This window comes from Jaculus jaculus, chromosome X (genome assembly GCF_020740685.1).
Source record: "Jaculus jaculus isolate mJacJac1 chromosome X, mJacJac1.mat.Y.cur, whole genome shotgun sequence".
Lineage (NCBI taxonomy): Eukaryota > Metazoa > Chordata > Mammalia > Rodentia > Dipodidae > Jaculus > Jaculus jaculus.
In genome coordinates, this window is record NC_059125.1 from 3,344,935 (window position 1) to 3,363,789 (window position 18,855).

At 39.4% G+C, this 18,855-nt stretch overlaps 1 protein-coding gene across 1 annotated transcript in view; it reads left to right on the forward strand.

Moving 5' to 3' along the window:
* Map3k15 (mitogen-activated protein kinase kinase kinase 15) overlaps positions 1-18,855 on the forward strand; it is a 147,754-nt gene that overhangs the window by 108,170 nt on the left and 20,729 nt on the right. The window contains exons 15-19 of the mRNA XM_045140440.1: positions 10,973-11,060; positions 13,181-13,314; positions 16,192-16,319; positions 17,080-17,210; positions 17,778-17,883. Coding sequence (XP_044996375.1) covers positions 10,973-11,060; positions 13,181-13,314; positions 16,192-16,319; positions 17,080-17,210; positions 17,778-17,883 — 587 coding nt within the window. The remainder of the gene's footprint in view (positions 1-10,972; positions 11,061-13,180; positions 13,315-16,191; positions 16,320-17,079; positions 17,211-17,777; positions 17,884-18,855) is intronic.

The following is an 18,855-nucleotide window of genomic DNA, read 5'->3' on the forward strand; positions in this document are numbered from 1 at the left end:
TTAATATCCTATTCTGTACAAATTGAAAACATCATGTTCAGTTAAAAATGTGTCATCAAGTAAGGCTAAACACACTCTACATGCCTGTCACTGTGGATGTGGCTAGTACTGGCTGCCAGAGACCATAGCCACACCCTCCAAAACCTCACATGGCAACCACCAACTGGCCACCAAACCAAGGGCTTTGAGACAAGATGAGAGAGGGGCCCAGGAGCTGCCATGCAAACTGCAACCTCGGAGCAGTTCTGCAGGCCAGCAAGCCCTAGTGAGAGGGAGACTTCAGCCCCATGGCTATGACCACACACCCTCCAAAGGCAACGCATAGCTCATGTTTCTGCATGTCCCAGACTAAGCTCCTGCCCTCCGCAGCTCATGGCAGGAAAAAGCAGCTTCTTCCACGTAGGTCTTGCTCCATTGTATGCCACATTCTCCTGGTCAAGGCCCCAACATGGTCTCATAACCGGTAAGGACGAGGACACTGAGTTCACAGTCTTCCAAGCACAAATGAGTAAATAAATACGAGATGAACTGCTACAGCTCTGGCCTCGGGTGTGCATCACAACCCACCAAGCCCTAGAAACCACAACAGTGGCATTTGTTGTGAAAATATTTTGCTTTATTGTCTTCTTGAAATTTTTTAACTTACAGAAAATTATTTGTATAGCATTGAGATATAATTTACAGAACTTGCCACCATTTATACAACTTAATAATTTTAAGATTTTTTCTATTAGAGACTGAGAAAGGGAGAGATGGAGAGAGAGAATGGGCATACCAGGACCTCTAGCTACTACAAACAAACTCCAGATACATATGTGCGACCTGGAGGATCAAACCTGGATCCTTAGGCTTCTCAGGCATGTGCCTTAACTGCTAAGCCACATATCTAGCCCAATAATTTTAAATATATGTATAGACTGTTAAAATCATCACAGCATAAATTTAGACTATTTTCATTATCCCTAAAAGAAACCCAGTGTCCATTGGCTTTCACGCACCATTTTTTCCCACCTTGAAAGTCCATCATTATATAACCACCAACCTACTTTCTATCTATGCATTTGTCTGTATTGGACATTTCAGTATACATGGAGTCCCACAATATGTGGTATTTTGTGACTGGTTTCTTCTGCTTGGTGTAGTGTTTTCAAGACACAACCATGACATAGAGTGTATGTGTAATTTACTGCTTTTTAATATAGATAGACAGATAGATAACTTCTATACTTACAGACAACAAACCATGGTATTTCTCTCCCCTCCCCCACTTTCCCATTCATAACTCGACTCTCAGATAAATAAAAAATATTTAAAAGAAGAATTTGGCTTCTGTTTTGTAAGGATATATGCTTTGTTCTTTCTTGGAGTCAAAATATTCGACCTCATGAGAACTGTGTTTAACCTTTGTAGAAACTTCCAGACTGTCACCATTTTAACTTCCCAGTAGGAAGGTGTGAAAGTTTCAATTTCTCCACCTCCTTGTCTAGCCATTCTAGTGGCTGTAAGGTGGGATCTCATTGTGGCTTTGATTTGCATTTCCCTAATGATGAATGATTCTAAACATATTTTCATGAATTAGTCATATATGTATCTTCTTTAAAGGAATGTCTGTCTGACTCCATTGTCTGATTTTTAAAAAATGCACTTCTGCTCTTTTTGGGTGTTCATTTCTCCTAACCATCCACGTCCCTGCTCTGGTAAGATGCCCTCATCTCAGCCCATCTACTCCTACATGGGCCTTACCCTCTCACCTCACTCATGGTGGAGGCTTTCTGTACTTTCTGCTCTTTCCTTCTCTTAATCTAATAAAGTCTCTAAACCTTAAAAATAATGTACTTCCTATTTTGAAAGTATTGCAAGCTATAGAAAAGTCTCTCAAAAAAGTGCTAAGAATTTCCATGAAGATTTTACCATTTATTTCCAAGTACTAACCCTTTGCTTCCTCCTTTTATGTTGCTTTTATATGTGTATTTTTTTTAATTAGAAATACACTGAGGTGGGCATGATGGTACACACCTTAGTCCTAGCACCCAGGAAGCTGAGGTAGGGAGTTCAAGGTTAACCTGGGCTATAGAGTGAGTTCCAGGTCAGCCTGGGCTAGAGTAAAACCCTGCTTCAAAAAAAAGTACGCTGGGGCTGGAGAGATGGCTTAGCAGTTAAGCGCTTGCCTGTGAAGCCTAAGGACCCCGGTTCGAGGCTCGGTTCCCCAGGTCCCACGTTAGCCAGATGCACAAGGGGGCGCACGCGTCTGGAGTTCGTTTGCAGAGGCTGGAAGCCCTGGCGCACCCATTCTCTCTCTCCCTCTATCTGTCTTTCTCTCTGTGTCTGTCGCTCTCAAATAAATAAATAAATATTTTTTTTTTAAAAAGTACGCTGTGCCCATAATGTTGCATTACCTCTGAGGACTTCATTGTGTTCCCTAAAAACAAGGGATGTTGCTTATGTAATTATTGTAGTTACCTAACCAAGAATTATGATTGATGTGGTACTATAATCTACAAACCATATCTAAAGTTTACTTTTGTTCCCCTAAATCCTTTATAGCAAAACAAGATTTTTTTTTACCCTTTGTGTCACAGTCAAATCCAGGATCACATGTTGCCTTTAGTTGTCATCTCTGTCTCACAGTTGCCTTTCATCTTGAGGATGCCATCATCAATCTTTGGTGTTCTTAATACTTTCAGAGTACAGAGAATGTATTATGCGTAGTTCTTTGATTTAGGTTTGTTTGCTGTCTCCAAGTATACTTGTCTTACATAATTTGGGCAGGAACATCACAAAAATGATAGTACATGTTTCTCAGCGCCTCATATCTAGGAACACTCAATATCTTTGTGTCATTCCTGTTGTTGTTAACTTGGATCATCTGGTGAAAGTGATAGTTGCCAGTTGCTTATTTGCATGTGTAAATGTGTGTTTACTTACATATGTGTACAGGTGCCCAGTACATGTATGTGTGGAGGCCAGAGGCCAGTCCACATGAGTGCCATCTACCTCCTTTGAAACAGGGTTTCTCATTGGCCTAGAACTCACAATTAGGTTAGACTGGCTGGTCATTAGCCCCAGGTATCGTTCTGGCTCTACCTCCCAAGTGCTATGATTTTAGATGTGCACAACTGTGTCTGACATTTGATGTGGGTACTGATTATCACACTCAGGTACTCGTGGATGGAAGGCAAGCACTTTACCTCTGAGCTATCTCCCTAGCCCAGTTTGCCCAATTTTAATTCAGCTATTGGTCTTTTTATTGTCCAGTTTTAATAATTCTTTATAAATTCTCCATACAAATCCCATATCAGAGCAATTTACTAATACTTTCTCCCATTCCGAAATTGTCTTTTCATTCAATCAGAAGTTTTTTAACATTAATGAAATAAGGTGATTTTCTTTTGTCATTCATCCTTTTGGGTCATATTAAAGAAGGCTTTGGGGCTGGAGAGGTGGCTTAGTGGTTAAGAGCTTGCCTATGAAGCCTAAGGACCCCCATTTGAGACTCGATTCCCCAGGACGCACGTTAGCCAGATGCACAGGGGCGCACACATCTGTAGTTCGTTTTCAGTGGCTGGAGGCCCTGGCACGCCCATTCTCTCTCTCTCTCTCTCTGCCTCTTTCGCTCTCTGTCTGTTGCTCTGAAATAAATAAATAAAAATGAAAAAAAGAAGGCTTTGATTAACCCAAGATGGTCTATGTTTCTTATGCTTTCTTCTAGGAGTTTTGTGATTTAGCTCATATATTTATGTTTATGTTAAATTTTAAATCATATAAAATAATTAATATAAAATGGGGGCCTAAAATTGTACTTTTGTAAGGAGATATGTGATTGCCTCAACATCATTTGTTGAAAATCATTCTTCCCATTGAATGGACTTAACACCTTTGTAAAATCAGTTGACCATAAATTTGAACTTCGTTCTGGATTCTCAGTTCTACTCCATCAATCTGTACGTCTACCCTTTTGCAATCTATGAGTCTACCCTTTTTTAAGTACCACACTTGATTACTATAGTTTGGAGAAAGTTACAAAATTAGAAAATGTAAGTCTTCACCTTTTGTTCATGTATTTCAAGATTATTTTGATCATTATGGGTATTTAGACTTCCCTGTGAATTTTAGGATCCACTGGTCAGTTGGTGAGAAAAGGCAGCAGTGCTGGGCGTGGTGGCACAAGCCTCTAATCTCAGCACCCGGGAGGCAGAGGTAGGAGGAACGCTGTGAGTTCGAGGCCACCCTGAGACTCCATAGTGAATTCCAGGTCAGTCTGAGCTAGAGTGAGACCATATTGAAAAACAAAAACAAAAAAACAAACAAACAAAAAAAAGCAGCAGCAGCTGGGGACTAGCAAAGATGGCTCAGTTAGCAAAATACTTGCTGTGCAAGCATGAGGATCTGAGTTCAGATCCCAGCACCCACATTAACAACAACAAAACAAAAGCACTGTGCGCAGTGGTTCATGCTTGTAATCTCAGTGCTGAGAGAGTGGAAACAAGAGAGTTCTTAGGGCTTGCTGACCAGCTAGCCTAGCCAAAGCAGTGAACTTCAGGTTCAGTGCAGGAACCTGTTTCAAAAAATAAGGTGGAACATGATTGAGGAAGACACTTGTCAACCTTTGGCTTCCACATTGCACCTGCACACATATAAAACACACAAAAGGCAGTTAGAATTTTTTTTTTTTACTTTCATGTTTTTTAAAAATTTTTGTGACATAATGAGTTTCATTAGAGTTGTTTACAGATGCATACGAACCTTACCAGTGGCTATACCACTGAAAAATGTCTCTCCCTCCCCCTTCAACCTCCATGAGCCTCTCCACCTTTTATGACAGGATGTTGGAAGACCCAAACTTAGCTGATCCTGTGAAGGTAATCACACCTGCTCTGAGTTCAAGAGTAAAATATCCATGTCATATCCGTAAGTCATCATTTCACACCAACCCCCCCCATACTTTGACTCTCACATTCTTTCTGCCACAATGATGGCTAGCTAGTAGGGAAGAAGCCTGTAGTTCAGTTCCAACTTGTGACCAAGATGTTGGACATTTTTAACAATAGGCCTTACCATCTAATTCTAGTGGCAGTTGCTTCTTTTACTATTTAAGCTTTGATAAGTTTATCAAATATTATATTTTCTTTACCAGGATGGTGGCTGTTGCAGTCAGGTTCACTTTGCTGGTAGAAATCACCTGACCAAGAGCACCTTGTGGGAAAAACAGGTTTATTTTGGCTTATAGGCTCGAGGGGGAAGCTCCATGATGGCAGGGCAAATGACAACATGAGCAGAGGGTGGACTTCACCCCCTGGCCAACATAAGGTGGACAATAGGGACAAGAGAGTGTGCCAAACACTAGCAAGAGGGGGCTGGCTATAACACTCATAAGTCTGCCCCCCACACACCCACTCCAAGAGGCGTTAATTCCCAAATCTCCATGAGCTGGGAATCTAGCATTCAGAACACCTAAGTTTATGGGGGACACCTGAATCAAACCACCACAATGGCACATGCCTTTAATCCCAGCACTCAAGAGCTAAAGGTAGGAGGATTGCTGTGAGTTCTAGGCCAACCTCAGACTACAGAGTAAGTTCAGCTTGGGCTAGAGGGAGACCCAACCTCAAAAAACAAAAAAGAAATGAATTAGATTTCCTTATGGTGTTTTTATACATCATTAGTTTGGGTTGATTCTCCGTCCTTCACCCCACCCTCTCCCTATCTCTCTTCCCCAGCAGATAGAATCTTGTTAGGAAGTTTGTTGGAAATACATATCAATTTGGGGAGCATTGTCATATTACCAGGTTGTCTTCCAATCTATTAGCATGACATTCTTTCTGTTTATTTCAGTGTACAACTCTTTTATCTCTTTTGCCAAATATATTTGCCTTAATATTTTAATTTTTTGATGCTATTGTAAATGAAACTTTGTTTTATTTCAAAATAAACTTGATCTTTGTATAGTGATTTTATAACCTGCAACTTTGTTGAATTCGTTCATTAGTTTTTTTTTTGGGGGGGGGGGCTTGTGAGGTAGGGTCTCCCTCTAGCCCAGGCTGACTTGGGACTCACTCTGTAGTCTCAGGCTGGCCTCAAATTCATGGTACTCCTCCTACCTCTTGTTCATTAGTGGTTTTTTAAATAAATTTTTAAAATAAATAAATAAATACATATTTGACAGAGAAAGAGGGAGAGGGAAAGAGAGAATGGTTGTGCCAGGGCTTCCAGCCACTGCAAACAAGCTCTAGATGCATGCACCCCCTTGTGCATCTGGCTAACGTGGGTCCTAGGGAATTGAGCCTCAAACTGGGGTCCTTAGGCTTCACAGGCAAGTGCTTAAATGCCAAGCTATCTCTCCAGCCCATTGTTCATTAGTTTATTTGAATTTCTGAGGTTGTTCTGTTTATAAGACCATGTCATCTGCAAATACAACATTAGCTATTCATTTTCAACCTAGATGCTCCTACTTCTTTTTCTTTCATAAATATTCTGGCTCTCATCTTGCATACAGCATGCAATAGAAATGGCAAGAATAAACATTCTTCTCTTTGTCCCTGGTCTTAAGAAAGCAACCAGTGTTTCTTCCTAAGTATAATCTTAGCAGCTAGTTTTTCTTAGGTGGCATTTATTAGGGTGAAGAGGTTACTTTTATTCCTAGTTTTAGTGTTTAATATTATATAATTTGAGGAAATTTTAACTCGACGTGGTTCAGACAATTAACACCACATATTTAAGGATGAGAATAAATATCAGACTACTGAACCCTTAAGTCACAACCTGCAATTTAGAGTAAGAAAAATGCTGCCAAATGTTAGGCAGAACTTCCTTTGATTAAAAGTTTACCTTTTTGATCCTCATTCAGTATTCAGCACCTTTATGTCATATATCCTGATACATTTTAATTGAGGTGTGCCATACATGCAAGCAAAGTGTATAAAGTACCCTTAAGTATATACCAAGATACACTGTTACATATATCTACCCCTGTGTACTTACCTCTCAGTTCTGCACCCCAGGAGATGCCTTGTACCTTATACCAGCTATCAGTCCCCCTTTAGTGTTAATTACTTTGATTTCAATTATTTCTGCCTATTCTTGGCCTTCAAATAAGTAGAATTAAATAGTTCTTTTGTTCTTCACTTCTTTCCCTTAAAACAATAGCCATGAGAGTTCAGCCATGCTGTTTGTATGTGTTCATCCTTTTTACTTGTAACAGTTTATTTGTTCTCCTATTAATGAACATTTGGATCATTTCCGCTTTAGAGCTGTGATGAATGAAACTGCTACAAACAGTCTTGCACGTGCCTTTTGGTGAACATACACATTGATTTCTGTTGAGTATGTACCTTCGAAGTAGATTACTCTATTATAGGCGAGGTTTATATTAATCCTTGGTTGATACTTTCAATATCTTTCCAAAGTAGTCTTATGAATTTATACTCCACTAGCAACATATGAGAGATCTGGTTGCCCCATATGCTTAGCAACAGTTAATAATATCTTTTAAATTTTATTCTAGTGTGTGTGTATCATGTATCTCCTAACAAGAGTGATTATTGGGCTTCCCAGAGTTCAAGTATTAAAAGAAGAAAAGAAGGATGAATTAGATAAAATGAACATTATAGCATTTTGTGGAAATTATGCTGAAGTTCATGCAGGTTTTCCCTGCCATCTTAACAGAGAATTCTGGAAAAAAAAATTGTCTACTAGGTCAAGATCATTTGTATGCAAATAGGAACTACAGAAAGTTTGAAAGGGGCCTGTGTCTCAGCATTTGTGAGAAACATTTATAGGGAATAGTTGATATCCTAGATATAAGCTCAATCTGTGTCAGCAGAATGATATGGATATCATATGCATTTCTCCCTTGCCCTCACTTCTATAAGACCTTATATGTCACTGAGAATTTGACTGCCTACAGCTTGAGAGGGGAAGTTGCTTTAATCTTAACAGTGATTGTATCACCCCTACAATGATTTATAAGTGAGTTGCGGTGGGGGTGGGGGCAAAAAGGAAAAACTTACAGGGATTTGATAGAAGTCTTTACATTTTAGAAATATTTAGGGCTGGAGAGATGACCAGAGGTTAAGGTACTTGCCTGCAAAGCCTAACATCCTGGGTTTGATCCCAAGTACCCATCTAAAGCCAGATGCACAAAGTGATGCATGTATCTGGAGTCATTTGCAGAGGCTGAAGGCCTGGCATACCTATTCTCTCTCTTTCCTTGCAAGTAAATAAATAAATATTTAATGAAATATTTAATATATTTATAGGCAAAGAGAATGAATGAATATGGGTATACCAGAAATTCCTGTCACTGTAAATGAACTCCAGATGCATATACTACTTTGTGACTCTGTCTTTACATGTATACTTGGGGAATTGAACCCAGGTTGGTAGGCCTCACAATCAAGAACTTTTAACCATGGAGTCATCTCACCAGTCCCAAGTATTTATATTTTTAACAGATGCTGTTATATAGAGGAGGAATTAATTGTCTTTTTTAAGTTTAAAATTTTAACTGATACATAGAAATATACATATTTATGGGGTACCATATTGTCTTTCAACATACACATATCAGTTATTTTCTTATGATTAGGACCAAATACCCTACCAGAAGCAGCTTAAGGAAGAGAAGGTTGTATTTTCAGTTTACTGTTTCGAGGGAAAACTATCAAGGTGGAGAAAGCATGGCAGGAGCAGGCAGCCAGCTTCCCATAGTCACATCAGCAGGGAATAAATAGAGAGTGCCAATGGGGCTGTGCTTTAACACCTCAAAGCCCATCTCCAGTGACTTACTTCCTCCAGCAAGGCTTTACCTCTAAAGGTTCTACAACCTTCTCAAACAGCTTCACCAGCTAGGGATTAAGTATTCAAACACATGAGTCTATATGGGACAGTCTACATTCAAACCACCACAAAATGTATTGTATAATGCACAAAGCATTGAAAATTCTGTCTAATAGCTTTTTAAAAATACAGTATACCAGGCTGGAGAGATGGCTTAGTGGTTAAGCGCTCGCCTGTGAAGCCTAAGGACCCCAGTTCGAGGCTCGGTTCCCCAGGTCCCACGTTAGCCAGATGCACAAGGGGGCGCACACGTCTGGAGTTCGTTTGTAGAGGCTGGAAGCCCTGGCGCGCCCATTCTCTCTCTCTCTCCCTCTATCTAGCTTTCTCTCTGTCTCTGTCGCTCTCAAATAAATAAATAAAATATTTTAAAAAAATACAGTATAGCCCATAGCCAATGTGGCTTACTCCTGTCATTCCAGCTTTTGTAAGGCTGAGGCAGAAGGATTGGTACAAATTCCAGGCACGCTTGATCTATTTATATCTAACTCAGCCTGGGCTACAGAGGGCCCTATTTCAAGAAAACAAAATAACTATGTATACATATATAGTATATTACTATTACCAGTTATGACCTTATTATATATAATACACCAGCATTACTTTCTCCTTTTCTTTTTCCTCTTCTTTCTTTCCTTCTTTCTTTCCTTCCTTCCTTCCTTCCTTCCTTCCTTCCTTCCTTCCTTCCTTCTTTCTTTCTTTCTTTCTTTCTTTCTTTTTTGAGGTAGAGTCTCGTTCTAGCCCAGGCTGACCTCGAATCACTCTGTAGTTTCATTCTGGCTTCAAACTGCAGGGATTGTCCCACCTCTGCCTCCTAAGTGCTGGATTAAAGTTGTGTACCACCACACTCAGATTTGTTTCCCCTTTGTATCTATAATAGGCCACCACCCATTGGTCAATTTCTCTATCCTTACCTGTGGACACCTCTTGCCAGCCTGTGGTATGACCACTTTACTTACAATTGAAATCAGTCTGTCGAAGAAACATCTGCATTTCCATGTTTGTGGAAGCACTATTCACAATAGGCAAAAAGTGAAAACAACCCAAATGTTCATCAACTGATAAATGGATAAAAAAAAATTATGGTACTTATGCAAAACAAAGGGTTAACCGGTGTGGCGCACACCTATAATCCCAGGACGTGGAAGGCAGAGGTAGGAGGATTGCTTTGAGTTTGAGTCCATCCTGGGACTATGTAGTGAATTTCAGGTCAGCCTGGGATAGAGTGAGGCCCTACCTCAAAAAAAAAAAAATAAATAAATAAAAGCAAAAAAAAAAAAAAAAAAAGAGGGGTTAACTGTAAGCAATCTGTTGATGGAACCCACATAGAAGAAATCTTAATCTCAGTGAAAGGGTAACTTTTTTTTTTTAAAGTTTTTTTTTTTAATTTATTTATTTGAGAGCAACAGACAGAGAGAGAAAGACAAATAGAGGAAGAGAGAGAGAATGGGCGTGCCAGGGCTTCCAGCCTCTGCAAACGAACTCCAGACGCGTGCACCCCCTTGTGCATCTGGCTAACGTGGGACCTGGGGAACCGAGCCTCGAACCGGGGTCCTTAGGCTTCACAGGCAAGCGCTTAACCGCTAAGCCATCTCTCCAGCCCAAGGGTAACATTTCTTATTGAGTTCTACATATTTGCTGCATTTGGGGAGTCACAGGTTCTTTGTTGTTAGAGGCGCTCAGGCATCAACTGGCCAGCCACTTCATGGAAATACAGAGAGCACTGAGGTGTCATGTGGGTATCTGAATTAGATTAGGTCAACCATAAAGTACATGTCAAATAAAAGAATGAATTAAGGAGGTACTAGAGAGACTTCTCAGTGGTTAAGATACTTGCCTGCAAAGCCTTATGGCTCAGGTTTGATTCCCCAGTACCCACATATGCTAGATGCACAAAGTGGCACATGCATCTGGAGTTCACTTGCAGTGGCACTATGCTTTGATGCACCCATTCTCTCTCTCCCCCCTCCCTCCCTCCCTCCCTCCTGTCTTTGCTTGCAAAGTAATTTGATTGGTTGTTCCATAACTTAGAGAAGCTTGGTTTATGGTTACGTACAGATGAGTGTAATAAGGGAAAGTTAAAGATAAGGAGCAAGAATGATTCTGAGGGGCAACAACTTTGTGACATTTGCTGTTCTAGGTTTTGTTCTTTGGTCAAAGAGATGCTAAACAATGGAGCGGGCAGCACAATGGAGTTGGAGGGAGAGGCTGATGGAGAGACCTTAGAGGTGAGTTACCTAGGTCTAGAACTTGGAAAGTGTAATTCAGTGTACTTTGATGCTTAGAGAAAATATCCCAATTTCATGTAAACATCTTCTATTGAATATAGTTTAAAATGCTATTGAATAAGTCAGCCATGCTCTTCATAGCTCTTAGAGCATAATCTTAAGCTTCAAATGTGTCTATAGAACAGGACCTTGGGATCCTGTGAGTCAGAATGTTAAGAAAAAAAATGGCCATTGATCACACTAAAATGTTCTTTTATCTAAAACCTGTGAAAGAGAGTTTTCTAAGTTAATTGATAGTATTATGAGAGTCCCTCAGTTGGAAGCAGACATTTGCATTTATACCTAAAATGGCTTTAGTTACATGGTCTTGTACATTACATATTAAATATAACATTTAAATCATTTTAAAATCATTTCTCATAATCTCTTTTGGACAGCATAATTGTACTGTACAATTACTACACCACTTTGTTTTAAAATATTTATTTCAAGCTGGGCGTGGTGACGCATGCCTTTAATCCCAGCACTCGGGAGGCAGAGGTAGGAGGATTGCCATAAGTTCAAGGCCACCATGAGACTCCATAGTGAATTCCAGGTCATCCTGGGCTAGAGTGAGACCCTACCTCAAAAAAAAAAAAAACCCACAAAACAAACAAAACAAAACAAAAATATTTATTTCAGAGAGTGTGACAAAGAAAGAGGGAGAAAAAAAAAAGAGAGAGAATGGGCACAACAGGACCTCCAGCCACTGCAAATGAACTCCATACACATGGACCACCTTGTGTATCTGGTTTTATGTGGGTACTGGGGAATCGAACTCAGGTCCTTAGGCTTTGCAGGCAAGTGACTTAACTGCTGAGCCATCTCTCCAGCCCACCAATTTATGTTTAAATCTTGAATAATTATTCAGATTTACCACTAATTTAGATTCTTCTAATGATTACAATTTAATGAGATTTATTATACTTTAAAGTAAGACTGTAAAGAATTCCTTGAAGTTTTCTTCAGCAAGTATCAAAGGAATTCATTCTAATAATTGAGCAGATACTAAAGTTATTAGCTTGGCATCAAAGTTTGCTGTAGAAGTGAACTGAGTGATGCCCTTTGAAGGTAACAGATGTGGGGAACGAAGAAGGGTGTAAGATAAAAGTCTTTCATGGAGAAGACTGATTTCTAGTTAAATCAGATGGTTATGGAGACCCTTTAGTCATTTTAATTGTACCTTAATTGTTATGAGCATCGTTAGAAGGAGATAAGAAGGGGCATGTGAGAACTCTCTTCTATGTAAAAAATCCTTGCTTCTGTATGTAAATACAGTGGTGTGGGCTAAATGTAAGAAATATCCATTGCTTTTTCTCTGCTTTAAATAAGTGTTATTTGGAATACAATAATGTTTTTTTAAAAAATAATTTACATGAATCAAGTACAACTATGTATAATAGCTTTTATGTTTGTCTTTGTTTTTTTAGATATTATCTCTCTATCCCAGGCTGGCCTCCAACTCATGATCCTCCTGCCTCAACCTCCTGTTTGCTGAGATCACAGACATGTACCACCACACCTGGTTGGGCTGTAATAGCTTTGATGATAAAATTAGGGGAATAAACTAGAAATACTAAATATGTGTTATATTTTTGCAGTTTGTATTAGATCAACATGACCAAAAGAGGGGGGACACCCAGCATGTATGTATACTCTATATTCAGACAATGTTAACTTCAATTGACCTTTAGTTCTTTCCTGGGCTATTGAAAGAGATTTGTTTCCTGACCAGCTGATAAGAGATCATGCAGAAAGACACCTATATGTGGTACTTAGCATGCTTAAAAATAGCTTTAAGTTACATTATTAAACTGATGAAAAATCTCCAAATGGTGAGCCAGGTAATTCACAGGTGAGCCATATATATATTTTTTTACTTTCTTGTACTTCATTTCATAAGTATATACTATAAATACATGAAGAACTTAGGTTCAGCAGTAAGTGAAAAATACATAACCTAAGAACTCTGTCTTGCTCAGGTAATTTTTATAAAGTTTTAAGAGATTACTGGGCAATTTTTGAGTTTTCCAATAAAATTATGTGGTTTTTTTTTTGTTCTGTTGTTTAACCTTGTTTAGTATGAGTATGACCATGATGCAAATGGCAAAAGAATTGTCTTGGGCAAAGGCTCCTATGGAATTGTGTATGCTGGCCGCGATCTAAGTAATCAAGTGCGAATAGCCATCAAAGAAATACCTGAGAGAGATATCAGGCAAGTTGGGACTACCTTCTGTTTTCGGTATTTGCTATTTTACCCCTCATCCTAAGCCAGCCACTGATGATACAGAGGAATTAGGGATTTAATATGTGTTAACAGAATGAAATATATATAGCCACTTAATGTCACAAAACTTGTAATTTTCTTACTATAAGAGTGATATGCTTTTGTTTTCTGTATATTGTAAATACAGAATCAAGCTATTTAGAGGTTTATGGATTACAAAGGATCATATTTCAAAATAAGATTGTATTTCCACTCATCAGTTGTTTGAAGTTTTACATTTTCATGTAGCTGTTTGCAAATATTTAAAAATGTGACTGAGCAATTTTTTTCTCTTTTTTTTTCAGTGCTGGGGATAGAACCCAGGTCCTCGAGCATGCTAGGCAAGCACTCTACCACTGAGCTACATCTCCAGCCTTGACTGAGTGCTTTTAAATTCACATTGTAACAATTGAAAATGGCTATAATTTGTTTGGATCTGTCATAACAGAAATCATATACATTTAAAAAATCAGAGTTTTGCAGTACAAACTTTGGTTAATGCTGTGCCCTTCAACCTCACCCATAGATTTGGGACCATTTTGCTACCATCAGTATTTTCATTTTTAAGTCTTATTAAATAGCCACTTCTTTTTTAAATTCATATCTCATCTAAAACTAAACAAAAGCATAAAGTGTTTATTGTTGATTAATCCTGTAGAGAAGCTATATAGATAAGCATTTACATGCCATAGGAAATAATTGTCCATGGACCACAGGCATATCTGCCACATCTTCAGTGTTGTCTCTAGCACTGAGTATTGATGGATGAGTATATCTAGATGCTCACTGAATAAGATGGGCTGGTTGCACATGGTTTCTAACAACTATATAACGACCTATTCATTGACTCACTCATTCATTTTTAGTGGCATAGCACTGATATTGTGAATAAGAAGAAATTCCAATTTCTTCATGTTACCAATATGAAAACAAACGTTGAGGAAGATTGATTTCTCAAGGACATACAGAAACAAGATGAGGATCCAGTTCTCTTGAGTGCCTTATTCAGTGTTCTATCTCATCTTCTCAGGACAGAGAACATGTTGAACTTGCATAGATTTGGGGGCATTCTTGACATATATCTCTACTTACAGTACTAACTGATCCAACTTTTCATTGTTCATAGAAGTTCTTGGCTTTTTAGAGTTACAGTGAGCCTGAGGAACCATTTTGCCCCAACTCCCTAAGTTTACAGGCCAAATTCATGATGATTGGGCATGCTGGGGAAAGGCTGAATTCATGATTATTGAGCATGTGATTCTGGGCAGGTGCTGGGGACTAAGATGTGACTAGAATGCTATTGTGAGTCTAAGGTGCTACCACTTTTTTGAGGAATGTGGATACTGTGATTATGAGTTAAAAGTGACAAGTGCTATGATAGAAAGGTATACAGTGATTTTAGAACACAGAGTTGAGAACTGACTTTCCCTAGGTGAATTGTGGAAACTGAGACAATGAGTCATCTTTGAGCTGGTCATTGAGGGATAAGTAGGGCTTTGTTTGGCAGTAAAAGAAGACTATTTGAGAGGACAACAGCTGTTAAGAAACAAAATATATTCAGAGAACAACTAATTTCCAATATGACTTGAATGTAGAATGCAGGCCAGTAAAGGTTTTTTGAGATACACATTCAAAAAGGTCATCTGGTATGATTTTGAAGGTCCTTGTGTGCCATGTTAAACAACATGTTCTTATGTGGAATTTATAGAGGAAAATGACACGGCTTATAGTTGAATGTGTACATTAAAATAAGGAACCGCCAGAGGTGGGAAATGAACTAAAGTCCAGAAGCTGAGCCTGGAAAGCTCATTAGATCTGGGATGAGTCTGTACAGTGAAACTAGAAGACAGCTTAGAGGACACTAGAGGCTGCTGAGACCACAACCTGATAGAACGATTGTTGATAAATGTGAAAAATTGATTGCCTAGGTCCTAGCAGTATTGATAGTAGCAATAACATTCTTTAATTGAATACTTACCACTTAGCAGGTACTCCATCAGTGCCTGAAAAATTTTAAAGAATTTTGGGCACAAGAAGCACACATGGTTGTATTATTACAGGTTGACTATTCCTTATCTGAACTGCTTACAACCAGAAATGTTTCAGATAAGGGCATCTTTTCAGGTTTTGTAATGTTATGCATATATATAATGAGGTGTGTTGGGTATGGAACCAAAGGCTAAAAGTAAATTCATTTAGAATTCTTACGTACCTGGGCTGGAGACATGGCTTAGTGGTTAAGGCGCTTGCCTGCGAAGCCTAAGGACCCATGTTCGACTCTCCAGATCCCACGTAAGCCAGACGCACAAAGGTGAGGCAAGCGCAAGGTCGCACATGCCCACTAGGTGGCGCAAGCGTCTGGAGTTCCATTTCAGTGGCTGAGGCCCTGGCGCGCCAATTCTCTGTCTTGCTTTCTCATGCTCGCTTGCTCGCTCGCTCTCTGTCTTTCTCAAAATAAGGATTTTTTAAAAAAAGAATTCTTACATACCTTGCATATATTGGCTGCAGGTAATTTTATACAATGCTTCATTGTACCTGTGTTTCAACAGTGATCATCTTGCAAGGTCAGGTGTGGAATTTTCTACTTATGGTGTCATGTTGACACTCAAAAGTAAAAGTTCTGGATTTTGTAGCATTTGTGCATTAGGTATTCTCAGCCTCTATCCCCCTTTTCACAGATGGGAAACTTAAGAATGTGGAAGAAGCTGAGAGAGTTGTCGGAAGGGATGGTTAGCAGTAGAGTGGGTACTGATAAGGTGCCATGAGGGACTAAAGCTCCTGAGATTTAGAATTTAGCGGGTGACGCTGGCTTTTTTTCTGCAATAGGTACTCTCAGCCTCTGCATGAGGAGATAGCCCTGCACAAATACCTCAAGCACCGCAATATTGTTCAGTACTTGGGCTCTGTTTCAGAGAATGGGTACATTAAGATATTCATGGAGCAGGTGCCTGGAGGTAAGCAGTTGCTATCTTCTGGTATCACATTTTGAAACTCACACATGAAAATCCAATGTAGACATCACTAATTTTATTGCCATTTTTAAAAATGACAGACCTTTTAGAAATCAGAAAACATTGGTTTCTTATTAGAGCTGGCTACAGACTTTGCATATGTCACATAAGCAGTTTATTTCTGACATGTTTATTCAGCCCACAAGTACCCAATGACCATCTACTGAGAGCCAGCCAGCAATGGAGACAGAGTTGAAGAGAGCAGAGCCTCAATCTTGTTTAGAGGTGGTTTGTGAAAGGGTAGAGAAGACTGGACACAGGTTCTAAACATTACATTGGAAAATAACATATGGATGATAAAGTTTTATCCACCAAATCTCATGTACAGGCAATAGAATATGAGAGGTAAGAGTTCCTTGCATCCAGAGATGACTAGTCAACTTATAAGTTGTGTGATCTCTAGGTTTTCTGCTTATTTAAACAAATTGTAACATTGGAGTAATGATTAATCATTGGAATAAAATTATTGGAATAATAATATATCAGTGAATTGCATGGGTTTAATGAGATAATGCACATAACAACCCTTATAAAGTACCTGGCAGTGAGCAAGAGCCCAGTAAGCACTTGATTATATTTTATTTAATGATTTTTTTGTCTGAATACAATGTCAGATTAGGAACAACACTTTGTTTTCCTTTCCTAACCTCTTCCAATTGAATCTGTCATCCTAGTGAGTTTCTTTTACTGTGTCCCTTTCCAGGAAGCCTTTCTGCTCTTTTGCGATCCAAATGGGGACCAATGAAGGAGCCTACTATCAAGTTTTATACCAAACAGATTCTGGAAGGCCTGAAGTATCTCCATGAGAACCAGATAGTGCACAGGGACATAAAGGTACAAGCTTCTGGCTTCTCCAAGTTACTGAGTTGTTATAAATGTGGCTGTGAGATATGTGCAAGGAGAAGTGTGTGTGTGTGTGTGTGTGTGTGTGTGTGTGTGTGTGTGTGTATTGAAGCCAGAGGGTAACCTTTATTATCATCCTCAGGAATACTGTCCACATTTTTTCAGGCTTAGAGCTCATCAGGCCAGTGAGCTCTAGGAATCCTCCTATGTCTGCCTTCCCAGTGTGAGGACTACAGGTGCATGCCACCGTGCCTGACATTTTTTACATGGGTGCTAGGGATTGAATTTAGATCTTCATGATTGCAAAGCAAGAACTTTACCTACCACACTATCTCCCTAACCTCAGTGTTTTCCTAATACTAGGCCCCAACAGCTATCATTGTAGTGTGGATCAGTGATCTGTTCACAGAAGATGATTTAATAGGACAACACCCCCCCCCCACGACTGTGCTCAATCCACTCTTCCTTAATATAGTTTCTCAGGGTCCCATACTCTGGGGGGGGGGCTAGTTTGTTTAAATCTGTCTTTAGGCACTTAATGCTGTTCTTTTTGAAAAGGGTGATAATGTTCTGGTAAATACCTACAGTGGAGTGGTGAAAATCTCTGATTTTGGAACCTCAAAACGTCTTGCAGGAATTAACCCATGCACAGAGACCTTTGCAGGTAAGCAGAGCTGGGCATGTAGTGGCCATTTTGGAGCTAAGCTTTCTTCATAAGCTGTGGGCGTTAAAGAGTTACTTATTGGGTGTGATCTCAGCACAGAATAGCAGTTGATACTTAATGTGGGTGATGCATTGTCCCCAAACAAGGTGTTTTAATGTTGTCATAGTGATTTACTTTGCTAACTACTTGTAGTAGTCAGCTTTTCACTGCTGGGATGAGCCTCCAAACCAGACACAGTTTATGGGAGGAATGGGATTTATTTGAAGCTTACAGATTCAGGGGAAGTTCCATAATGGCCAAAAAAGTTGGCCCCCTTGACACATATCCACACAGAGAGAAAAGCCACAAGCACACACACTCCAGGAATCCAGGCAGAGTTCAAGCAATGTGCATACCTTATGCTGGGATTCAGATCCACCCCCAAACATACCTTACAGGTGGACACTAGGATGCACCCACAGTGACACCTCCTCCAGCCAGGCAGCTGGCAATAAGTTACAACATTGAACATAACTCCTGAGTCTATTGGGGGAACATCCATTCAAATTACCTACCATACTACTTGTAGAACCAAGATTGCCCTATTTTCTTCTTGGGCTCTCAGGAGTTGGGTAGGCAATGGCCTCCACTGAGGTTTCCTAAGGAATCGTATCTAGTCACAAAAAGGGTAGCATGTCTTTGCAGTTGGTAGCTCATGAGTCAAAATCATGAGTAATTCTGTATACTTATTAGGACATTTTATTGGTGTATCATAAATATAGCTTGCTACCTTAGTGAATTCTGGAACTGTGTATTTTGATATTATATTTCTGAGGGAAAAAATAGGGCATTTTATGTGTGATTGATGAACTACATTTTGTTGTCCACATGCCAGTGACAGAACAATCTGATTGTTGACAGGAACTGGATTCAAGGGGTGATATGAAATTGCCAGCTGGTTTTCCATTTACCAGTCCAATAGGTAGAAGGCTG